The 25,739-nt window shown below is 37.7% G+C and overlaps 1 protein-coding gene across 21 annotated transcripts in view; it reads right to left on the reverse strand.

Annotated features, from left to right (window-relative positions):
• The window catches only part of Dlg2 (discs large MAGUK scaffold protein 2), a 1,918,473-nt gene that overhangs the window by 414,401 nt on the left and 1,478,333 nt on the right, over positions 1 to 25,739 (reverse strand). For 18 of the 21 annotated variants that reach the window (XM_090348516.1, XM_090348517.1, XM_090348531.1 and 15 more), the window contains one exon: positions 10,343 to 10,498. The exons of the other annotated variants lie outside the window; for them this stretch is intronic. In XM_090348516.1, coding sequence (XP_090204642.1) covers positions 10,343 to 10,498 — 156 coding nt within the window. The remainder of the gene's footprint in view (positions 1 to 10,342; positions 10,499 to 25,739) is intronic. 21 annotated transcript variants of the gene reach the window in all.

The following is a 25,739-nucleotide window of genomic DNA, read 5'->3' on the forward strand; positions in this document are numbered from 1 at the left end:
GCTTCTCCAGACTGAGCCACCAGTGCCCAGATGATGACCTCATTTTCAGTGAGTTTGTCTCACTATTCTTTTTTGTCTTTCCCCAAAATTAAATTGGCATAATCACATGTTACATCTATGATAACAATGAAAAAAATTAGTACCTGTAAAAGTTCTGACAGGCTCCACCACATAAAACCCCTCAACTTGTATTAGTAGTTTAATTAATACGTGCATCAGAAGAATGTGGTTTGATGTTTCAATTCTTTCTGAGTTCTACAATGAATTCGTTGCTATAGTGATTTTTTGCATGGAATTTTCATGTAACTACTTTTCCTTCCTAGAAGGCTTCTTTTGAAATTGTGCATGTTTTCTGATCTCTTATTGTCAACAAATAATTTACTGGTTGGTAAAGTAAATGTGAAATCTTTCTTAAACAGAGAAAACTGCCACATCATAAAACTACAGAAAAATATTCACAGTCTCTCCTATACAAATGCAATCCGCATTTAGAAAAACAATCAGTAAGTTAACTAAGCTTAGGTTGTTTCATTTTTTAAACATCAGAGGACAGAGATTTTGGAATAAGACCAATCAGAGGTCTTCCCAGCTCTGTCATAATGATGAGTTTATCTCTCACTGAGCTTGCTACTCCTAACCTACCTGTCAGGGTGAGCTTATGTGGAGAAAACCAGCATTTATGGGAGGGTGAATTTGTCTTTCTATAACAAAATTATAATTGTGCTTTAAAACAACTTTGAATTTTCAGTGTAAAAAACATATGTCTCAGCTAACAAAAAAATAGGAATGTGGGACAAGAAACTTTCAAAAATAATATAGGTAGAGAATGTGTTAGTTTAAAAGTAAGTACGGTTCTTTCTTCATGAGTCTATGCATATATCACATTGCAGAGAGAAGAAGTCATTAAAAATCTAATAGGGGGGCCAGGAGTTTGGCCTAGTGGTAGAGTGCTTGCCTAGCATGCATGAAGACTTGGGATTCGATTCCTCGGTACCGCATACATAGATAAAAGCTGGAAATGGTGCTATGACTCAAGTGGTAGAGCTCTAGCCTTGAGAAAGCTCAAAGACAGTGCTCAGGCCCTGAGTTCAAGCCCAGGACTGACAAAAAACAAAACAAAACAAAAAAAAAAAACAATAGGGAAGGAAGAGCCTCTGGGATTTGGTAGAAGTCAGGGAATCTTATTTTCCTTAATTCAAGTTGAGTTTAGTGATTACATAACTTCAAAACAGCAGTGAAGCCCCATGGAAAGAGAGTAGCTACCAAACCTCAGGAAGGGGCTATGCCACATGAATATTGTCCAGAGGACTTCCTCATGTGGTTTTAACTAAAAACAAAATCAAGCCAGGTTCAGAAGGCTCACATTTGTAATCTAGCTATTCAGAAGGCTAAAATAAGAGGACCATAGTTCAAGATCAGCCTAGGAAGAAAAGTTTGCTAGACTGCCTCTCTAAAGTAACCAGCAAAACAGAGATCTGGTGGCATGGCTCATGTGCTACAGCACCAGCACGAAGCCTTCAGTTCTTGGTATCATCAAAATAAAAAAGATAAAATTAAGTATTCTTTAATATTATATTCATTTTAAGGGCATAAGGAGGCCAATGGTTTGTTTCTTTCTCTCTTTATGGTGGTATTTCTCAGAGTGAATACTGTGAATAAGGCTCAGATTTCTTCTTAGGATCAGAGGAGTGGGGCTGTGTGAAGGCCAGGGAGATTAAAGCTATAGGAGAACCTGGGTATTTAGGTATTTGAGGTATTGGTTGCCCCCAAATACCTCCATTTGCTACATCAAAACCCACACTTTGAACTGGTATTTGAAAGGTGTGGAGTAGGTCATGTGACACGGGGCAGATGAATGAAGCAAGGGAATGGAGATAATATAATTGCAATATTCTATGCATAAGGAGTACATTTGGGAGGGATGATGAAAATGATGATGAGGATGATTTTGATCAAGATGCATTCTCTTTATAAACTGGTTGAATGGTCACTCCCTTGTACAACTAAAGATAATAAATGTAATTAAAAAACAGCAACAACAAAAAACCCCTACACTTTGCTCAAGTGATGTGCATGTAAGAATTGTATTCTAGGTTCCTTAGAATTATTATTTTGTTCACATACTGAGGAAGGTATATTCAGGATAGAAATAGCCTACATGAGAGGATTAAACAAGAAATTATCCAATATATAAATGCAGATTCACACGTGGGTTAAGAAACATGCCACTTTTTACAGGGAGCCTACAAATATAATGATTAAAGGAAAAATACATGACTTTGTCTATGATAACAGGAAGGATGAGTAGTAGGAATGATGGATAGATTTAACACCAACTGATAGCTTCAAAAGATTTACCCATGTTGCCAAGCAGTTCTCACCTGATTTGTTATGATAATAAAGATACATATATGGGACCTCAAGGGCTTAAGCATATGGGAATGATCACATCTAATATAATAGAAATACCTTTGCTGGGGCTTTGAGCATGGCCTACTGATAGAGTGCTTGCCTAGATGCATGAAGCTCTCCATTTCTCTGTAGCACATACAAAGAAAAAGCAGGAAGTGTTGCTGTGGCTCAAGTGATAGAACTCTAGCCTTGAGAAAGCCCAACGATAGTGCCCAGGCCCTGAGTCTACGCCCCAGGGCCGGCAAAAAAAAAAAATACCTTTGCTTCTTTTCTCTCTATCTTCACAGCCATCCTGAGGCCATCAGCACAGATAGGACTCATTTTCTGATTTCCGGATTAGCAAATGAACCTGAGAGAGACATGTCAACTAATAGATGTGGGATTTGTATGGCCCAAGTAAGGCTTCAAGGGTAAGTATTTTGGGCAAAGTCTCTGCCTTCTCTAAGACTCTCTGTTGGCAAGCATTCAAGTAAGAGGCCTAATGTACTTTGTCTTCTTTGAAAATTTCCTTTTATTGTATTTTCAGCTTTTCTAAAAGTTTTTAATAAGCACATGTTAATTGTACATGATAATAGGCTTCACTGGAACATTTTATACCTGCATATAATCTTTCATTGTCTCCTAAGGACTGTGTGTGTGTGTGTGTGTGTCTATTTATATGCAAGAGTACTAACTCACTCAAGAGACAGCAAAGTGATTAACCATCTTGTAAATCCCTCAGGCCACAAAATCTTTCCCTTCAATAGTCACCAAGGACGATTCCATCAGTATGTCAGAATTTATTTGTGCCTACCTCCGCAGCCTCAGCTCAGTTCCTCCTCAGCATTTCAGCCCTATCCTGTGATACATTTAGCAACTAGCTTCCTTGTCTTCAAACTCTTCCCACACAGCTGACACAGCGATCTTTCCAGAAACAAATCAGATAGTCTTTGCCCAACTTAAAACCTCCTCCACAGCTCCCAACTGCTTAGAGGATAAAGGCCAAAACTCTCATCCCAGCTATAAGTCCATCTAAGACCCACCCAAGGGCCTCGATCTCTACCCTTGGCTACAGAGGATGAGTGATTGTCCCAGAATGCACCTTGCTTTTACACACAGCTAGGCTTATTTCTTATATTTGGAACCAATTTCTCCCCTAATCTGACTAACAACCTCAGTATCTACTGCTGACTTCAGGGAAAACAAAGGTCATAAGAGATGACTCCCTCTCTGCTTTTTAGAGACTCATATAAACTTCTGTTATACATCAGGTCTAGAGTTTTGATTTCAGGTTTACAGATATTGAAACAGATAAAGCAGTTAAGGCCCAGGTAAATTTTCAATTATTTAGTAAGGAGAGAAAGCTTGCCAAAGTTTGCATAACTTTAGCATACGCATGAGACCTATGATATAAAAAGCCCATTTTATGTTTTTATACTAGGAGTGACTTGAGATGATTAAACTTTAGCTTTCTATAAAAGGGCTGAATATAGATGAGGAAAAACCCGACTCTATACAGAGACTAAAAAATGGATGTATGAGAAGGCAGAGCTGTATTGTCCATAAAGAGTGATGCTTATAATCAAGAAGTTGGTAAATTTAAGTGTAGATAAATAATCCTACCTGCCAATTCATAGCTCTGTAGAGCAGATAACCTATGATCATGTAGCTTCCTTTATGCTAGTCTGATTTTAGTTATACTAAATTAATTAAGCAGGAGGTATTATCCTGAGTTGTCTACATATTCTGAGTTCTAATATAACTAGAATCTAAGTACATGAACAAGCTTAAACTTAATTTAGGAGTACAACACCCAGAGGTGTGTCAGACTTTTGCAAGCAGCAAGTGCATCCAACCATGCTCGAAGGCAGCAGATACCAAGCTGAAGCCAATGGTGACTGTGCTTCTGGGTTCAGAAAGCTCATGGACCATAATCCTTGGGCAAAGGTCTTTAAACCTCTGAATACTTGCTGCCATATTAATGAATTCCTCTCAAACTTTCAAGTTTGTCTAGAGCTTTTATTGTATATGTGTCTTTCTGTTTTGGAGGGGGGTGGGACTTGAACTCTGGGCTTGGGTGCACTGTCCCTGAGCTCTTCCTCTCAAGGCAACTGCCCTACCCCTGGACCTGGAAGTTGTCCCTGAACTCTTCATCTCAGGGCTACTGCCCTAACCCTTAAGCCACAACCCCACTTCCGGTTTTCTAGTAGTTAATTGGAGATAAGAATCTCATGCACTTTAGTGCCTGGGCTGGCTTTGAACCGAGATCCTCAGATCTCAGCCTCCTGAATAAGTTTGCAGGTGTGAGCCACTGTGCCTGGCTTTGTCTAAAGTTTTTGACAGTATGTAACGATTAGGCATATTAGCAGACAAATATCACACAGTGAGTAATTCATTATTTGTATGGCTATGAGCTTCTGAATGAAGTAGTCTACATCTTTTCACCTACACATCTAGGATAATTTCTGCTATTTGGAAGTTCCAAGAACACATTTTCCTCTGCAAATAAAAGTATCTTCTATTCACATAGCACTTCAGAATCCATTTCTTATCTGCCAGTATATTGTTATTAGCCTTCATTTGGTTTATCTCAGCTTCTGTGGTTCAGCTTCAAAATAACAATTGCCAGTTGTTGATGGCTTATGCCTATAATCCCAACTACTCAGGAGACTGAATTCAAAGCCAGATTGGGTAAGAAAGTCAATGAGACACTTATTTCTTACTAACCATTAGAAAAAAAATCCAGAAGTGGTAGAGCATCAGTCTTCAGCAATAAAGCTAAAAGGCAATAACCAGGCCTTGAGTTCAAGCTCCAGTACAGGCACTATTACTACTACTGATAACAATAATGACTATCTTTGGAAAAGAACACATAAAATTATGCCATTTATGATGTGAAAATAGCCAAGACTGTTCTCCTTACTTTGGGAATATCTAAAGCTCAATCACTGGTTCTTTGAAAGTGGTAAAACAAATTACCACAGCAAAAACTACTTTCTTCATAAAATGGCATACTGGATATACAGGAATACAATAGCAATTTCATTTGCTTTGCCTAGAATTGTAGAGTGTACTTTAATACTAGCTTTTTCCCATTTCTTTTTTGTGTGTGTGCATGGTCTGAAAAGTCAATTATGCTAAACATAATCATGCAGCCAGTGATATGGCAGCATGCCAAGTTACTTTCCAGGACTTTCCTAAAGAAAATTCAAAACTTATCTGTTCTCCTTAATATGACCTTATGGAAGTAAAGTGGGTAACAATTAGTTTATTCTTTAAATGAATAAATTTAAACACTGAAGCCTTGCGTATTCTTAATGAAATTCAGAGAATACAGAAAGGCTGACTCTTATGGCTTTTGTTGACTTGCTTTTTATTTTTGTGTGTGTGTGTATATAACAGGAGGGTGATTTCCCATGTAGATTTTCCCGTGCTACTTCATATGGTAATCTGCAGTAGTAACTATTGTATCAGTGTGCAAGTACTCCCGAAATGCATTCTGGGAACTTCCCATGGACTCCAAAAAAACACATCATCATGTAGTACAGTTTCAAGTTCAAGCAGTTTGTCAACATTTTTGGTTGGCCCTTTCATCTGGTGCCATTATAAAAAGTTGTGGTATGGTATTTTGTACTTGATTGGCATTTAATAATATTTGGTTTTATGAGGCAACAGCTGAACTCATGTACTATCTTTTTTAAAATTCCAAAATATTTTCATTTTTACTACAATTGGAAATAAGTCATAGACCCATAAAGACAGTGGATTTATTTCCTCAGCATTACTAGAGTTATGTAAGGGGTTATATTTCTAAATTCTTATCTACTGGAGAGTCTATGACTTACACAAGGATGCAATAGAAAAGGTAAGTGATAATATAATAAATGGAAGCACAAGCCTAAAGTGTTCCCCAGGAACTCCTGGTTTCACGCCAAGAACCATTTGCCTGAGCGAGGTGGTTCTGGCTCACTCCTGTAATCATAGCTACTCAGTAGACTGAGATATGAAGATCATAATTTGAAGCCCCCTATATAGATAAATCTAAGAGACACTTATCTCCAATTAACCAGCAGAAAGTCACAATTGGAAGTGTAGTTCAAATGGTAGAGTATCAGCCATTGAGTAAAAAAACTATAAGAAAGAAAATGAGGCCCAGAGTTCAAGCCCCAGTACTGTCCCTCCTCCCCTCTCTTCCTGCCACTCCAGAATCATCTTTTTGGAGATATTTTTTCCCACTGAAGAGGAAGAAAAAGGTCTGTGAGACAATTAGCTCAGCTTTCAGGAAGATTTGCCACTTGCATAATGAATCTATAATTAACCATCAAATAATTTAGATCATTACGTAACGTGAATCATTTGCTCTTATTTGTTTCCATGTGTATATTTATTTTTTTCATTCATGGAGTGGGTTTATGTACCTGCTAAGAACTGGGAAAAACCTGCTTTGAATCAGTTGTCAATTTGCTTGCCTGCATTTCTCATTTTCATGGTTACTTATTGTCTCCATAATTTTGAGCTCATAGTGTGCTAAGCATCTTGTTAAATGTTAGAAATATAACTGCACAAAAATAGGCAAATAAAATGTGATACAGGCATTTCACTTGAAAATCTCATAAATGTATAATTATAAATTGCTTAACTTGCATGGGGAAGAGAGATAAAGGGCTAGAGTGAGAATACAAATAAGGGCCTAATTTTCTCTTTCAGGGAGTTACTCTAAGGAAGTACAGTTTAAACTTGGATCTAAGATGACCAGAAGTTAGACAAGATAGAAGAGCTGCTTCTCCTTTTCTTAAAGAAAAAGCATGTGTAAAGCGCTTGTGCAGGAAGAGACTTAGTGCATCTTGTTTTTCTTCCTTTTTAAACAGAAGACCACCATGATTACTGCATTTAACAAAAAGAAGAATGAGATGAGATGTTCACAAGGCAGGCAGGTGCTAGATCATGCAGAGCCTGGAGGCTATGTAAATAACCTTGCATTTCATCCTAATGCAAAAGCAGAGTGAGATATGATCTGTATATTTAACAAATTACTTTGGCTGCATTCAGAATAAGCCAGGAGGCTAACAGAGGGCCAATTAGGAGTCTCTGGGAGGTGAGAGAGGACAAGGCTTGGTTTCAAGAGGTAGAAGTAGAAGTAGATGTAGAGGGAAGTAAACAGATTTGAGATATATTTTGGAGGCAGAATGAACAGGACTTGAAAAATGAACTGAAGGATGGATGAGAAAGAGGATAAGGTAATTAAGAGCAACTCAAGATTTTGGTTTGAGGTACATAAAGGAAGATTTAGGTGTCATTTAAAAAGCTAGAGAAGTATGGAGTAAGAGCTAAATGAGGTACAATAAAGATATATATATATATGTATGAGATATACATCATCTAATACATATATATAATTCATTTATTTATTTGTGCTTCAGATTGCACTCAGGACTTCATGCTTGCTAGGCAGGTACTCTACTACTTGGGCTACTTCTCCAATCCAAATCAAGATTTAGTTTTAGAATCAATGTATTCATAACAAGGCCACTAAAATATATATATATATATATATATATTTGTGACTCTTTTCTAAAAAGGGAAGGTAATAGAAGAGAGAAAGATATAGGGGAAAGGAGACATAAAAAATAAAAATGGATTTACCAAATTTGGAAGATGATGGGTGTGGTTGGGGACTGAGGCTTTATCAGTCTTGTTATGGATATGCAATTTTAAATAAGCATTCAATATCACAGCATAATTTTTAAATCTAAAAAATATAAAAGGAATCCATGTGGTCTTCATAATATAGATTAATGTCAGAAGACTGGGAGGGTCCAGAGCCGAGGGGGAGGGTTACTTCCCTGGAGTAGACTCTCCTAGTATAGTGAAAATAAACAAGTGTAACTATTACATTTATTCAAGAAAGTACATGAGTTAAAAATTTCTCTAATACTGAGCCATAGCAATGGATGTGAGTAGTAGGATAAAGAGGTAAAGGGGAGAAGAGGAGCAATGAGTAAAGAAGTTTTACATGGAGCAAAGATGTCCCTACTATCATGCTAATACCCATGCAAGGGCCAATATGCCAGTTCAGTTGTCACCTGGGTTTGAATCTCAGCTCTGCCACCTAGTAGTAGAAAATCTGTTTAAGTCAATCCACTTCTCAAATCTCTCTTATTTTAAAAACTAAGACCATGATCACGTTTACTAGAAATAATTAATAGGAAGTACTTTAACATAGTGGGTGCACATGGCTCATGTCTGTAACCTTAACTACTCAGGAGGTTGAGATCTGAGAATTACAGTTTGAAATAAAGCCAAGAAGAAAAGTCTGTGAGACATCAAGCTCTAAAACCTGGACTGAAGGTATAGCTCAAGTAGTAGAGGGCCAGCTAATCAATCTAGCTGAGAGAGCCTACTCAGGTTGTTAGATTCAAGACCCAGTACCATTGCATACACACAATGGAAGTTCTTAAAGAAAATGCCCAGCATGAAACAAGATAACAATATGTGCTAACTGTTCCTCTGTAGTTACAGGTACATAGTAATCAGCTACCTTCCTGTGGCTATGGGAACGTGGGTTTCTTAGCTTCACAATGGTAAAACACATTGTACCAAAAAACTATTTTTCATGAATTATCAATAATGTAGAATTCATTAATATATTTATAAAATTCTGAAATAGTTAAGTAGCAAGTAAGTGCAAATATACTAGTTGATTAAATGGTCAAAATACATTTTTCATAAATTTCTAGAAATTTTAGGTATACCTTGAAATTTATTATTTAATCCATCTATAGAAGCCAATAATTGACTTTTAAACTCATTCTTTGACAATACAAAAAATAAGAATATAGCTCTAAAGACCTTTCTGATATATCCATTTTCACTTTGAATATTTGTGGAAAGATCTTTATTTTCAGAGTCTTAACAATATTGTAAACACAGTCTGAAATTATAGCTCTATAAGTTTGCTGCTATGTTTATGAATATTACTAATTTGAATCTCTCAATTAGAATAAATTGAAACTATCACATGGAACAGTAGATCCAATTTTTATTCTTTACTACCTTTTTGTCTTTTTACTTCTCTGACTCATCTCCCTCTCTCCATTTCTCTATTTTTCTATTTACTCTCTCTCTCTGTGTCTCCTTTTCTTTCTGTTTGCATGTACCTGGCCTTTTTCTCTGTCTCTGTCTCTAAATATATGATAGAGTGTTTATTATTTATCACACACAAGCTTCAAGATATTAATGCAGAATTGTGCCCAGCCTTTAGACAGAATAATTTGCTTACCAAATTGTTGAAGAAAATCTCAGAATAGTGTAAGGTCAAATCCACATTTACTGGCAAGGTCATAGTGCTTCTCTAAATGCCTGAACCTCTCTCAACCTCTATATCTACATAGGATGGCATTAATTAAACATGACAACCTAGGCAAACACCAACCACAGTACCACAGTACAAACATAAAAGTCCATGGTCACTGTGGTTAGATAAAACCAAATAATTATGCCCTTTTGGATAAGCCACTTAATACTTCAATTAACATTTTACTTAAAAGGTTAAGTGTCAATAATAGCATCCAGAATTTAGGTTATGCCTGGAGGCATAGTAAACATTTATTAAATATCACTTTATTATGCTCAGTAAATGTTCTTTTTCATCCTTCTATAAGAGGGAAATGATCAACTCTAAAATCCTTTGTCCTGGAACCATGTAATGAACACCTAATGAACAGGTGTGAGCATCAAACACATGATCATGCATGCCTAAGTGTTCTGTGATCACACCAGGACTGAAAGGCCATGTTCTTCATTTCTCCTACCGCAGCATGGAAACAGAACATCTGTCCGCCTCACGGAAGATGTTGAGTACAGGTAAAGTGAGCAGAGGCGGGGTCTACCCATTCACCCAGGTGGTGGCACGTGCAACTGGAAAGGTGCAGTGATGAAGCGCATGCAGTACCTGGTCATCTCAGAGTCAGGGAGCAGGCCTAGGTGGTAGTGGGAGTAGGGAGCTGAGAGGAGGAAGCTTTTGTCACACTCAACAGGGGAATAGTGCCTGGGAGAAGCAGGCTTATCACACAGTTTGTTCACAGTGCTGTAAACTGGTTCCGGAGGCCTGGTGATACAAGAGGAAAAGAGAGATGTGTGGTTAGCACACACAGGGAATGACTGTACAATTTACTAGCATTTCACTATGGGTAAAAGGAACAATACCAATCCAGTTCTATGCACTACTTATGTCTTAGTGATAGGACTTAAATTTTCCTAAAGACTATTCTCACTCCCTGTGAATAAATGGAGCTCCATGAAAATGTTCAGTCCAATGTGATCTGAGCAGGCTTTATGAGACTTGTGGTCTATCTGCTGAAAGGCATGGCTATTTAGCCTGGACACTTGGAATGCATTCTTTGCTTCCTTTATCTTTCCTCTGCTGATCCAACCCCAGATGTGGCAGTTTTGCTGACTATCTTGGACCATGGAACAATCTTGTTGGATGAAGGAAAATGACAGACTGAAGCATGAAGGATGATGAGCCTGTGTTGCTGATGTTATGGATCCACATTCTATTGATTCTAGATTATTTACCTTCTCTTTTATGTGGAATAAAAACTTTGTGGCTAATGTATGCTAGCGTCATTTTGTTATATAAACAGTATGTAATATTAATAAATCTACTCCTACATAATTGAAGACTGTAAATTTAATCAGATAAATGATCCGCAGGGCACACTGGGGACTCATACCCACAGTTCTAATTACTCAAGAGGCTGAGATCCAAAGGATTTTGGTTCAAAGCCAACTGGGGCAGAAAAGTTCACTAAACTCCAACATGAAAATAGCCAGCAAAAAGTTGGATTAGAGGCATGGCTCAAGATAGGATGCTAGGTAAAACAAACTAGTCATGGATGAGGACCTAAGTTCAGCCCTTAGTACTGGTACAAAATAGAGAGGGGAGGAAATAAACTAAAAAAGGACATATCACAACAACTAATGCATTTAATTCCATTTGTAGTCCATTTAACCCTGTCTTTCTGCAGGAAAATATATAAGCAATAATTTTTGTTATGATGTAATTCAGAGCCAATTACTACTTTGAGGACTCATTTACTTTAAAATAGTATGCATAGAACAGCAGCTGATCTCCACCCAGTTGCACAGAACTTTAGGAGAAAGGACCCTATGAATTTTGAGTTATGAAAGCATTTCCATGATGATATCATTCCAGTGCTTTCTGCCTAGTCAGGCTGGTTCAACATTCTCTGACTGATGCTGACTCTACAGACCATAGAAATGATGTTATCAATTACTGCCTAGTCTGTGTACCTCAGTAGCACTAAAATGTAGAACCCAAGCTGACAAATGTGTATCTTTAAAAAGTTTCTAGCTATATTGCATTCAGCTCAACTAAAGGAAAATGGCTGGTTTTACGGGAACTACAGAATTTAAAATAATGAAAAAGATGTACACTTTGCTCAGAGTTCAGATCTTGAAACTTTTATCCATGTCTTTTCTGAAAGCACATGATAAGTGTGGATGATTTCTGTAGTTAGTGAATTCGGTGTTTGTGGAAGGTGTGGACACCTTGAACTTAGGACAACCATATCTTTCTGGTTATAGGCACTTCTATAATTATTTTCCTTGTGGATTGTTTACATGCCTCTACTTAGTAAATCAGCATTCAAATAATAAAATACAATAAAAAACTTCAATTCAGAGATACTGTTAATAATACCACTGCTTCCTTTTTACCTGTTGTTTAGACATTTACCCATTCATTTCCTATTTACTTATTATTGTGTTTGGTCACTTTCTAGAACAGATACAGGTACTTTTCTTGATTGTACAAACATGAAACCTCTGAATACGGTTTGATAAAAATATATAACAAAAAACACTTGAAATCTGGGCCTGAGCTCTTCAGCTCAAGGCTACTGCTCTACCCCTTGAGCCACGGCTCCATTCCTGATTTTCCTTGCCTCCTGAGTAGCTAGGATTACAGGCATGAGCCATCACGCCCAGCTACAATAACACATTTGACAAAATCTTCTAACCAAACAACAAAAGCATCTATGAGGACATACTACACTCATGTCACAAAAATAAGAGCTCATATTTGAAGAGTTGTATCCAACAGCTTCACTAGAGACCTAAGGGAGGGTGTGCATACAAAACTGATATGAAGGACACAGTACAACACAATATACACAATGCCAGCTGCCGTTCAAACATGCAAATGATGCACAGTAGGGACTTACTAGATGTTTTTTTGTATGCACATTTGAGACCATTCTTAACTAAAAGAAATAAAAAGAAATTCTTCCAGGTTTTCAAGAATGCCATTAAGTTATTCTGAATCACTTAATTAGGTTTAAGATTTCCAGGCCATCATTAATTTTCACAGATTATAATGGAAGGATCAAAGTGCCAGTATTTTCAGTGAGTTTTGAAAGGCCTTAAGTATGTAGTATAGTTCATCTACTCTCGGCGGGGAATGGCACCATATTTTTGAGTCTGACAACCATATTCGCTCTCAGTTCTTGTTAGGACTTCCCTATTGGCATTGTGCGCCTGTAGGAAAGCTCTTCTATAAGTTCCTGAGGCCTTAATCATGGCAGTTGGCATCCTAGTCCCTCCCTGAAGTTTCGTTCTCTATGAACTCTGTAGACTGAGGAGAAATGCCAATTGCTGTCACTAGATGCTGGAACAGATGCCTCTATCATTTCCCAGTAGGTCAGTAAAGAAATTAAAGAAAATAATTCCTCAGTGTGAAGGGCCAGTCACAACAGAATGACCTATCTCATTATAAGCATCCAGAGTCATAAGTCAGGATTCTGAAAATCTAAGCGAGGTGGCTCTGGCCATTTTCATTCTGTGGATGTGTCCAGAAAGGAGGTGTGGGGAGTTGAAGACCTAAGTGAAATCTCTAAGTGAATTTCTAAAATATCATTTATCTTGCCACCTACTTCACAGGAGTCATAGATAACTGACTTTTTAGTGGCCTTATCAGCTGACCATCAGCATAAATTTGCATATGTATGGGCTTATAATTGCAGGCTCTAGTAGCATATAATTAACACAACCCTGGCCCTTGGTAATCTTTTTCTCTGAACTCCATTAGCACCTGCTATTTGTTCTGCTTCCTTTGCATTTTTAATAGCTCATTCACAGTTCTGGTGCATTGGAGAGAGAGGTACTTCATCTACACCCTACACCAAAAATCCACCTTGCTTGTAACTGTCTCTTTCCTTTTGTCCCACTTGACTCCTTCCCAACTCAATCCCCTCCTGGCCAGAGCAGCTCAGATCTTTTAACCAAGATTGAACCTTTTACTCTGCAGCTGTGAGCCAAAGAAAACAAACAATCTAAACAAACTACAAAACCCGGACTAAGCCAATTAGATTCTTCAAAGGTATTAGAATAAAGTGAATGAAGGGATGTAAAAGGCATCAGCGGCTGGTTGTATAAGTCATATAGATGGTCACTGCAGATGTGTTCACTGAAGCTTTACCAAGTTTGGCAAAACCCAACCAAGTTTTGGTGCCAAAAGGTTTAGAGATTCCTTAAATCTACAATAGCCATCTGGATCTCTGCTGTAAGGCAGCTTCTAAGCACCCCGGCTATTACATTTCCCTCATCCTTTCCAGATAATAATGGTAATATAGTTAAAAGCAACTGGAGCGTAGGTTGGATATCTTGCTTGATATTAGGAGTGAAAATGAAATAGACACCTCATTTATGTGCTTTATGTTCTTTTCAGATCACTGAAACTAGACTATGCCACTCTCAAAGAAACTATCAAAACCTCTGACCCACTACACTATCCCACAGAATCCATACCTGACATAGCTGTCAGAAATTCATTAATTGTTCATTATTAGTCCTTTTGCATTAGTTATATTATCCTACATTAAAATATTATCACCTTAATTATATTCCTTTCACAATTCACGTCTGATATGAATGCTTTCTAGTCCCAGCCCAATAGCAGAGACAATGAAGATTTAAGACAGGAGAAGGATGACTATGTCTGTAAATATTCTTCATCTATGTAGCACTTAAAGGAATGAGTAAAATTAACTCATGATTTATTGAGTTTTCTAGCTCCATCCTCAAGCTGTCTCAAATAGGGACCTCAAGTTACTGTTTTACTTGAACAGCTCTCACTCTCTAGGGATAGTATTTACTTGTAGGGGATCATGATCAAATCTCATTTATCTTTGTATCCACATTGTTTTCCTTAATGCAAAGCTATATGAATAAAGCTGTGTTATAGAAAACTGAGAAGACAGGTGACAAAAAAATCATCCTACTTTTTATTCTTTCGGGTTTTTTGTTGTTTATTTTTGCTAGTGGTGGGGACTGAACTCAGGGCCTGAACACTGTCCTTGGGTTTTCTCAAGGCTAGAACTCTACCACTTGAGTCACAGCACCACTTCCAGCTTTTTTTTCTATGTATGTGGTACTGAGGAATCGAACCCAGGTCTTGGCGCATGTTAGGAAGGCACTCTTACCACTAGGCCAAATTCCTGGCCCCGACTTTTTATTCTTTCTTCTGGAATGAAAGAGGAAAAGGTTTGGATAATATTTTTGTGTGTCTTTTAGCATAAAGATCTGTTAAATAGACTAACATGGGTAAATGTGCAAATAAGTCAGATTCTCCAAGCCCTTGTATTGCTGTGGTCTTTGTGAAAGGGAACTTCCAGCCCCTGTGCCTTATGTTCAACTGACATAGACCCAAACTACAGCAGGGGTGGCAACTGAATGCCATGTGCTCCAGTAAACTACCTTAAAAGCAATGGAGGAAATATTTTTTTAAGCTGCTTTATGTTCCCATTTACAAATACTACAAAGTTTACTGGTCCACAGATTTTTTTTAAATGACAATCCTGGAGTTTGCACACAGGACCTTGGCACTATCCCTGACCTTAGCATTTTTGGTCAAGGTCAGTGCTCTACCACTTAAGCTATAGATAAACTTGTGGCTTTTTGGTGATTACTTGGAGATACGAGTCTCATGGGCTTTCTAGACTGGGCTGGCTTTAAGCCACAATCCTCTGATCTCAGCCTTCTGAGTAGCTAGGAGTACAAACATGAGCCACCCATGTATAGCTAGGGCTAGATTTAAAGGAATAAGTGTAAAAGGACTGAATTCCATACTTGGGCTAATCAGTCTCAAGTGTAATATTTGGGAAGTCCTGAGAGGAATGAAGTGTAAAAGGCAATATAGGAAATCATGTGCTTCAGCATATTGGGGAAAATAAAGTTAAGGGTGGTTCATTTTCAAGACAAAGCATGTGACTTTGAGTGAAAAGTTGCTTACACATTGACTTCACAGTGTACTGATTGATAGGACAGTTGTAAAGTCCTTGCATTTGGAAGCTCTCTAGATAAACAGAGCAGGCAAATAGGACATAAGAAGGGGGAAGGTCAGCTAGCAGAGGAAAAGATTGAGCCACAATGAAATGAGTACATGTCAGAAAGCACATACCAAAAAGATACTTCCCAACACAAGATAACAAAGGAGTGGTAGTGGAGACAAGACTACTTCCAAAATGTAACCAACCACCAAGAGTGCAGTGCTAAAATTATCTGATAAAACTGAGGGTTTGAGGAATACATTGCTTGGTATAACCTCTCCAGTCATCTCTACTCACCAGACACCCAATCTTGTATGATTGCTATTAACCATTCAAGCTTTGCTTTTTCTGTGTTTTGTGTCTTTAAGTCAATTCACTGGGTTTGGGAGGGCATGTTTCTCACAAAATGAAATGACATTCTAGTGATTATGATTGACAAGGGTTGACTATAGTATTCATATACTGAATGTTAAGCAAGAAATATTAATTATTTGGTAAAGATGTAATAAGGGCTTATAAAATAGGGAGCTCTGGGGAAGGGATTAGTAGAGATGATTTATAAGAACCCACCCCGTGTGTGTGTGTGTGTGTGTGTGTGTGTGTGTGTGTGTGTGTGTGTGTGTGTGTGTCAGTAATAGGACTTGAACTTGGAATTGGCTGAAGTCCTTTAGCTTTCTTGCTCTATGCTAACTTGAGCCATAGCTCCACTTCTAACTCTGATGTGTGTGTGTGTAGGGGGGGATAATTGAAGATAAAAGTCTCACACGCTTTCTTGCCCAGGATGGCTTTGAATTGTGATCCTTAGATCTCAGTATCTTAAGTATCTAGGATTACAGATGTGAGCCATCAACATCCTGGCTCATCTTCCAATTCTATGCACCATAAATCTGGGTCCTAATTTTTTTCTGGGACCCATAGAGAGGATACCTATTTGCCACACATTACTTTTCAATTTCCTTGTTATTCTAGCAATAATGATTATAAACAATGATATTAAGTATAAAATGACTCCTAACAGATGAATTGTCAAGAAGGAATTCAGTGAGTGGAAAAAGCTGGTTTGAAACCTTGGCTATACAAATTCTATGTTGTAATATTTTTGCTATTCATTTTTTTTGCCAGTCCTGGGGCTTGAACTCAGGGCCTAGCCACTATCCTTAAGCTTTCTCACAGCTAGCACTCTACCACTTGAGACACAGCTACAATTCTGGCTTTTTCTGTGAATGTGATATGGAAGAATCAAATCCAGGACTCCATGCATGGTAGGCAAGCACACTACCACTAGGCCACACTCCTGGCTCATATTTCTGCTATTCTTAACTTTATTGAGCCTTAGGACTCAAATTTAGAAAGTGAGTACTGAAGAAGGATTAAGGTTGGCTATGGAGACCAGGGAAAATGTGCACAGAATGCTAAGCTCAGGGCCATTATGATCCTGTTTGTCACTTAAGCTTTCTGGGCTGTGCCCTCTAAACATGTTGCTTTTCTGTGAGTGTACAAAAGACAAGCTCTTCGTTTGAGCAACAAGCATCAGTAAGTTCACCCAAGGCTCACTTTCATGGAATATAGATTCTCTATGGAAGAATGAACAGAAGAAATTGATATCAATTTGATCATAAAAGATCCTCATTGTGGAGCCTTCTAAACAATCACTTTTGCTCCTGATATTGAAAAGGTAACCGATTCTCTCTCATGGCCCTAGAGGTCATGGGTCATGTTTTCTAAACTTGTCAATGATTGTCATTGCTTATAATGATATATCAGGTCCAATTAGAACCGAAGATTTGTGCTCGCATCATTGTGATTTACTTTTCCTAAGGCTCACAGCTGTGGTGTCATTTCAAATTGTTGGGCCATAAATAATTTGTTATTAATAATAGTCTCTGTACCGTAACCTGCAAATATTTACCTTATAAAGATAGAAAATGGGATTGATTGACCATCTTATTTATATTAGCACCAGTCTCAGCTGTCTTGCTATGTTTGCTTACTGAAGAGAGAAAGGGGAAAGTTAGAGCTATACTGTTTGGAGCTGTTTGGAAAGTTTTGAATTATTAAGACGCTTTATTTCTTCACAAGAACATTTAAGTTTCAACAAAATTGGACCCTAGCAAAGCAGTGGGTTATAAATGGGTCATGGAGTGTTTTATTACAATAAAATGTTGAAAATCAAGCCAGGTATTGGTAGCTCATGTTACCAGCTACCTGGAGGGTACTTCAGGAGGAGTAACTACACAGGAGGCTAAAATCTGTGGAGTGTGGTTCAAAACCAGCTTGGGCAGAAAAGACCATGAGACTCTTCTTTCTAATTAATTCATCAACAAAAAGCTGGAAGTGGAGCTGTGGCTCAAGTGGTAGTGTAACAAATGAATGAAAACCAAGAGAGGGGGGGAGGGGGAAGGGGAGGGAGAGGGAGAAAGAGAGGGAGAGAGGGAGAGAGGGAGAATATGCAAGGCCTGAGTTCAAGTCCTACTTTCTGTGTGTGTGCGTGTGTGTGTGTGTGTGTGTGTGTGTGTGCGTGTGTGTGTGTGTAAGTGCATGTGCACAAAGTGGAGGAAAATCAGTATCCTTGACAATATGACCTTTAAAAAGTAGAGTGAAATTAGTGTACTTCGGTGCTGGTTGGACTGTGTCCAGTTACAGTGTTATTTTGAGAGCTTTCTGAAAAAAACTCAAGTAACTATTATCTGACACACAGAGAACTTTCCAGAGACCAGTTCCTCTATAATCTGGTTAATATAAATAAAGGTGATTATGTTGTATATTAGTGTTTAAATTCTTGTAAAACTACTCATATAAGGTTTGGTTTGGTTTTCTTCTTAATTGAATTCTTAAGATGCACCATAAATCTACAAAACAGCAGGTTTATAGTTACCTTGGCTCTTGATGGAAAGGAAAACTTTAAGCATCAATTAAATGAAAGAACACACATAAACCACGAAAAGTTTGACTACATAAAAACATAAAACCACTGAAGTAAATAAAAAAAAACCTCATAACTAAGCAATGAGCTGAGGAAAACATCTGTTCAAATACATTTATCAATATTTCTGAGATTTTCTTGCCACTCAGTAAGAAAAACAACATTCCAATAGAAATATAAGGCTATTAGCACCTAATCTGGAAAGAGAAAATACAAGTACTAAACAGAAATACACATACCAATGCTTTAGTTTACTAGAAATAAAAGTAATAAAAATTAAATGATATGCCCCCTTTGCATGTTTAAAGTTAATGAAGGACCTTAAAATTGATAGATCATACTTTGATTGTGCCACAGCGAGTCAGTCACTCATAGAAGTGGTGATATGGGATGTAAGCCCTTTTATTGCATTTCAAGAAAGCAATGTGGTGGTATATTTCTGCAGTTTTAGATTTAAGTTTGCCCTTTGTTTCAGAAACTCTGTAACTAGTGTGCTATCCTAAGAAAAGTTCTTTTAAAATGGTCCCAATTGTTTCTCTAGAAAAAAAAAATCACAGAAGTAAAATAAAACCAAAAAGGAAAAAGGAAACATCAAATGATTCACAGAGACAGAAGTCTATAACAAGATGCATGAACCATCAACGTTAATATTTATAATTTCTAAATGATTTAAGAAGTACTTTATTTTATTATTTTGTACTCCATTTTTAAATGGAATATGAAATTAATTACAGGACTGTGGAGATGGTGGAGGAAGAATGTTGTCAATTCTCTCATAATCTGGTGTGGGAGAGGGAAGTAAATAAACATGGGGGCTGGACTCCAGTGCAGGGGTGAAATGAGATGAACAGGAAATGGTAATAACATGGAAAAAGAGACCTGAAATATGCTCCACTTACAAGCTTGTTAAAGGTCTGAGTGAAAGCTAAAGCTAAAAAGTAAGAAAGGTTTCGAGTACAGTTCTGGTATCTACATTTGATGGGAAATCATAGCATCGAGTGTTCCTCCCAGATCACAATTAAAGGAGTTTGGTCACTTCGATTGTGCCTTTCTACATTCATTTATCTAGTAAGATGGTAATGAATAAGACAATCTTAGTCCCTGTATGCACACTTTCCTTTTGAAGGAAACCTAGTTACAAGAGCAGAGATTAGTACATATTTTCAAGCATGTCAGGTAATAGGATATATGTGCATGGTAGCTCAGAAAAAACTGCAGAGATCAGCAAAGATGAGACCTAACAAGCTGTACTATGGCAAGCTTTCCATCAAACCCCCACTCTGTGCAGCTCTTGATCTCTTCTCTAATCTATGTTAGGCAATAGAGAAAAGGACAAAGAAACACACTGAGATGCTAACCACTTAGAGGAAGGCTCTACAATATTGACAAGGTTTTTACCTCCATGCCTCATGTTCCTTCTCCATGAGAACAAGCAGTACCTGCCTCTCACAGTGGTAGGTATATTGGATGAATGGTATGAGCAGCCCCTCACATTAGCACACCACACATCCTGACTTCCTCACTATGACTTTGCTTGGAACATGACATAATTGACTTGTTTTACTGGGGCTTTCTGATTTTCTCTGCTTTGTGCTCTGTGCCCCAATCTTGGGGCTTGACTTCAGGATCTAAGGATTGTCCCTTAGCATTTTCACTCAAGGCTAATAATGTTCTGCCACTTGAGCCACAGCTTCACTTGTGGTTTTTTGATGGTTACTTGGGTGATAAGCCTTATAGACTTTTCTGTTTGGACTAGATTTGGATGAGGATTCTCAGACATCAGCATCTGCAAAGCTAGGTTTAGAGATGTGAGCCACCAGTGCCTAGGGTTTCTGTGTCCTTTTAAATCAGCAACTGTGCTTAATTTATTTCTCATTTCCAGTGCCCAAATACATTCTCTTAATCTATTTCTGTACTTCTATTCATTCCTATATCTGAATCTATGTATAAGGAGGCAGATATGTAATTTCAAAATAAAAAGTTGATCATATTACATATATTATTTAGTGCCTGTTCCTTTTTCCTTTTTTTTCATTTATATTAGACATATTTCCAAGTTAGGACACATAGCACCATGATTCTCTCCTCTAATAGCTGAGAAGATTCTCTCTCTACAGTGGGGGTAGATGCATACACTGATGGATATAAGTTAGGAATTTCCTAGGCTTTATCTTACAAAAGTGAGCAGCAGGACTGGGGTACAGAGAATTGTCACTGTCATCACTTAAAAAATGAAAACACTGGGAAAGAAAATATGTTGATTAGCAATGGACAGACACATAGACATGAGAAAGAATGCTTTGTAAACAGATTTGATGTTATAGAAGACAGGAAAAGGCAGGGGAAAGAATATATATGCAGTTTAATCTGGATTTTGCATCTAAAAATAATATGAAATATGACCACAATTCTATTTTTTACAGCTAATGAGAAAAGGAGTTTAGAAGCATATGCCAGGTGATTTATTTTGTATCATTCCTGGATAATATGTCTACATGAAATCTTAATTTTCTCCTACCACTATTTCATATGTTCTAAATGACTTTTAAAAGACATCAAAAATCATTCATAACATAAACTGATGGATAAAGGCTATAAAATTGAATATGTAGTAAAATGTCATTTTTGTAGGAAGCATTGCAGTTTATTATACGCAAGTACAAAAAGGAACCAAAAATATTATGAGTGTTTTCTTTGAATGTATGTGGGATTATGGAAAATTGAGACTTTTTAAAGTTTTTCTTTTCAATTTACTACCTCCACAAAATAATAAATCTTTAGTGATCTCCCTCACAACACTAAGGATCACTATGCGAAGTTTTAACAAAAATATTTGTATGTCTTTATTGTAAAGGTGATGAACAGGGAGTGATGAACTGTTATAGAAGTAAGATAATTAGTACATTTCTATTAAACCATCGTTACCCTCTCCTTTGTTTTCTCCCATTTACTCCTTCCTATTCCCCTCTCTCCAAAGTGTATAGTATATTTCCAACATAGTTTCAAGTGAATATCACTGTTAGATTAGATCATCCTTTGTCTTGCTGTTTCTGATTCTATTCCCTTCCATGGGCCAGATAAACTCATATACAAGACAAAGGACACAGAAACTAAAACAGAAAAAAAATAGAAATCAGTGCATAGAGAACATAATAAGAACCTTTTGTTTCAATTCTTGGATTTCATGGTGGAGATTTTACGTATATGGATTAGCTTCATAATGGTAATCATGACACATTGTGTGTCTATCTCAAACTATCACGTTGGATATGTTAATCAAAGCTGATATATATATATGACATATATATGATATATAAAGATATGTATTTCTTTTCAATTTGGCCCCAAAGGTCCATTTATTCTCATACAACCCAGGAAAAGAATTTTTTCCATTTCAGCATACATTTTTCCTTAATAATGTACGTGTGTGTGTGTGTGTGTGTGTGTGTGTGTGTGTGTGTGTATATGTATAACGGGGCATAACCTCAGGTCCTGAGCACTGTCCTTTAGCTTTTCTCTCAAGGCTGGTGCTCAGTCACAGCTCCACTTCCTATAATTTTTATTTCTGTGCGTTACACAGATACTATCAAGTTAAGATAATAAAACAATATGGAGAACAATTATGGCTAATGGGACAGCTGGGCTTGTATTGCTATTTAAATTTGTGAAGAGTTTCAAATGTTTTTGGCTATGCAAATATATTGTCAATGAGAAGATTCTAGTCAAGGTTTAGTTTATTTCAGAGAAATTATGAGCTGGCTCAAGCCTTTTTATAGAAATGATGACCTCATTAATGTTAATATACAGGAACTGCAGTCTTCTTTCACTAACACATACATTCATTCATCTAGTGTACACTCATTGCACAGTAAAGTCATACAGGAGGCTGTGAACACAGAGGACAGACCTTGAGCTTTTGAGCAATGAGATTTTTAAATTTTACTATTTATTTTTTAATTACCTTTTAAGTAGTTGCACGAACGAATTGTTATTTAACAAAGTAGTTTATGAATACAATGCATTTTATCCAATGCCACCCATTTCAACATTCTCACCTATCCTTTCTTTTTCTTTTTTATATGTTTCCAGATTACTTATCTGTATGACACCAGGAGGTTTTCTCATTGTGTAAATCTTGGCTGCCTTATCTGGAAAAAGATTTAATAACGCCTACCTTATAGGATGCTTACAAGATTAAATGAGATAAAATATGTAAAGTCTTAACAAATGACTTGCCATATGGTAGGTGCTCAGGAAATAACTATTTTTACACAACAGCACTAATCTAGGTGATCTCAACATATATTCTTCCTTCAAGCCTTACTTATCTTGGAAAGGATGTGTACCTGTATTTAACAAGGTTAAAAATGGTTAACTGTTGGGCTGGGAGTTTGGCCTAGTGGTAAGAGTGCTTGCCTAGCATGCACGAAGACCTGGGTTCGATTCCTCAGCACCCCACATACATAGAAAAAGCCAGAACTAGTGCTGTGGCTCAAGTGGTAGAGTGCTAGCCTTGAGAAAGTCCAAGGACAATGCTCAGGCCGTGAGCTCAAGCCACAGGACTCACACACACACACCTGTAATCTTCTTCCTTGCTAAACACAGTTTTGAGACAACCATATCTGTGACTCTCCTGTTTGTGCTTTTTAAAAATAAGAGATATCTCTTCTTATATTGTTGACCAAGGTATTTCAAGGAGGTTGAGAAAGAGCCCAAATTATATGAAAGGATAAAAGATTTGATGAAAAGAGTGTTGGTATCTCTTTGTCTCTGTGTCTCTTTGTCTCTGTCACACACACACACACATACACACACACACACACACACACACACACACACACACACAGAGTTGTAGGGTGCTACAACTCAGAGCCTGGGTGCTATCCCTGAGTCTCTTTGTGTTCAAGACTAGCACTGCTACTTGAGCTACAGGGCTGCTTCTTGTTTTTGGGTGGTCAATTGGAGATAAGAGTTTCATGGGGACTTTTCTGTCTGGGCTGACTTCAAATCATTATCCTCAGATCTCAGCCTCTTTAGTAGTTGAGCCACCAGTACCAGGCTTGTTGGTCTTTCCTGATTCAAGGAAAGCTTGCTTTGTTAGAAATCCTAAAATCTAAACTGTCCAGTGCAACCTGTGGAAGTCAGAAGCAGTATTGAACAGACTGCTGGAATGTGGACCCTGCAGTGTTGAATACATATTGAACAGTAGGTATCTGTCTCTCTGTCTCTCTGTCTCTATCTCTGTTTCTCCCCTCCCCCGCCCCACTTTCTCTTGTCAGTCATGGGGCTTGAACTCTGGGTCTGGGTGCTGTACCAGAGCTCTTCAGTTCAAGTCTAGCACTTTTACCACTTTGAGCCACAGTTCCACTTCCAGTTTTCTAGTGGTTGATTAGAGATCAGAGTCTCATGGACTTCTCTGCCTGGCTTCAAACTGATCCTCAGATCCCAGTCTCCTGAGTAACTAGGATTACAGGCAGGAGCCAACAGCGACTGGCTTTTCTTTTTCTCTTAGGCCTAGCACTAGAGTCAAAACTTCTGTCTATTATATTTATCCTGTCTAAAATACATTTTTCAGATAGGAGACATTTTAGAATTATTTCATTTAGTATTATACACTTCCATTACAGTTAAGGATATGAGGCAACATGATTTCATGAAGACCATCATCCTAATTATAAAGAAAAATGTCAGATACAGTGAAAAGTAATGATCAAAATATCAAGGAGCCAGTGGGTTCCTTAGGCTTGTGCCAAGTCCTGAGGTCATCTCAGGATGTCTCAGGGAAGCAGGTAGATGAAGAATAGAGAATTAAAAATAGTCACCTCAAAATTTTCTATCTCATCTCCCTAAAAAATGTTCTATTGAAGTATTCAGATGCCACTGGCTCCATGCCTATAAGCCTAGCCACTCAGCAGGCTGAGATTGGAGGTTTATAGCACAAAGCCATCTAGAAAGAAAAGTCCATTAGACTCTTATTTCCAATTAGTCATCAAAAAGCCAGATGTGAAACTGTGATTCAAGTGGTGAAGTGCCAGCCTTGAGCAGTACAGCTAAGAGAGAGTCTTGAATTCAAGTCCCAGTCAAGTCCCCCAAACCAACCAACCAAATATTCTATAAAAGTACTCTGTTTCCCTAAGCTCTTGATGTATGACTTTTGGATAGTAAGGTAGAGGTTCTGATATAACAGACAACTACAAAATTATTTAGTTATTATTTGGTCACCCAATGCTTCAGGTTTAGGCTTTCCTGAAATAAATTGAGTGATTTAGCACCTGTAAATGTATATTACTTGTCATTTTTACATAACAAAAGGAATTCTCAGAGAAGATATGATGATGAATTGGTTAAACACAGTAACGCTTCCACCTTAAGTGTAAGCAATTAACAATCGCCCATCTGGTATGTGGTAGTTATGCGTATTGTGAATATGTTTGTGAAGTATCTTGACCACTGGTTTGCATCTTTAACACAATTGAACCCAGACAGTTTCTAGGTGGCAGCCAAAACCAGGTATAAGAGTGAGACCCTTTACCTGTTAGATCTCTAACCCCTTACCACTGAGTTTACCTTTCATTTTTTGGTCATGGGACTTGAACTCTGGGCCTGGACGCTGTCCCTGAGCTCTTCAGCTCAAGGCTAGCACTCTACCACTTGAGCCACAGCACCACTTCCAGATCTCTGGTGGTTAATTGGAAATAAGAGTCTTACAGACTTTAGGGCCTGGGTTGGCTTTGAACTGCAATCCTCAGATCTCAGTCTCCTGAGTAGCTAGTATTACAGGAGTGAGCCATTGCGCCTGGCAGCCACTGCCTTTACCTTGTTGCTTTGGTCACAAATAATAGGTCCACAAAATGATCAATATTTGATCTGATAGGCACTTAGTTATAAAGTCATTGTCTACTGTGTGTACTCTGGTGGGAGCTGTGTGTTTTTGCATTACCCAAGGGTCCTCTATAAAAAGCTGTTCCCATAGGAATGAGGAATTAGGCCCCTGTACATACATAAGCTGTTTTCTCCAAAGAATTGTAAATAATAAAGAAGGGGAGAAGATAATTTATTGAAATATTAATAAGTCA

This window comes from Megascapheus bottae, chromosome 16 (genome assembly GCF_031878675.1).
Source record: "Megascapheus bottae isolate mThoBot1 chromosome 16, mThoBot2.hap1, whole genome shotgun sequence".
NCBI classification, from domain to species: domain Eukaryota; kingdom Metazoa; phylum Chordata; class Mammalia; order Rodentia; family Geomyidae; genus Megascapheus; species Megascapheus bottae.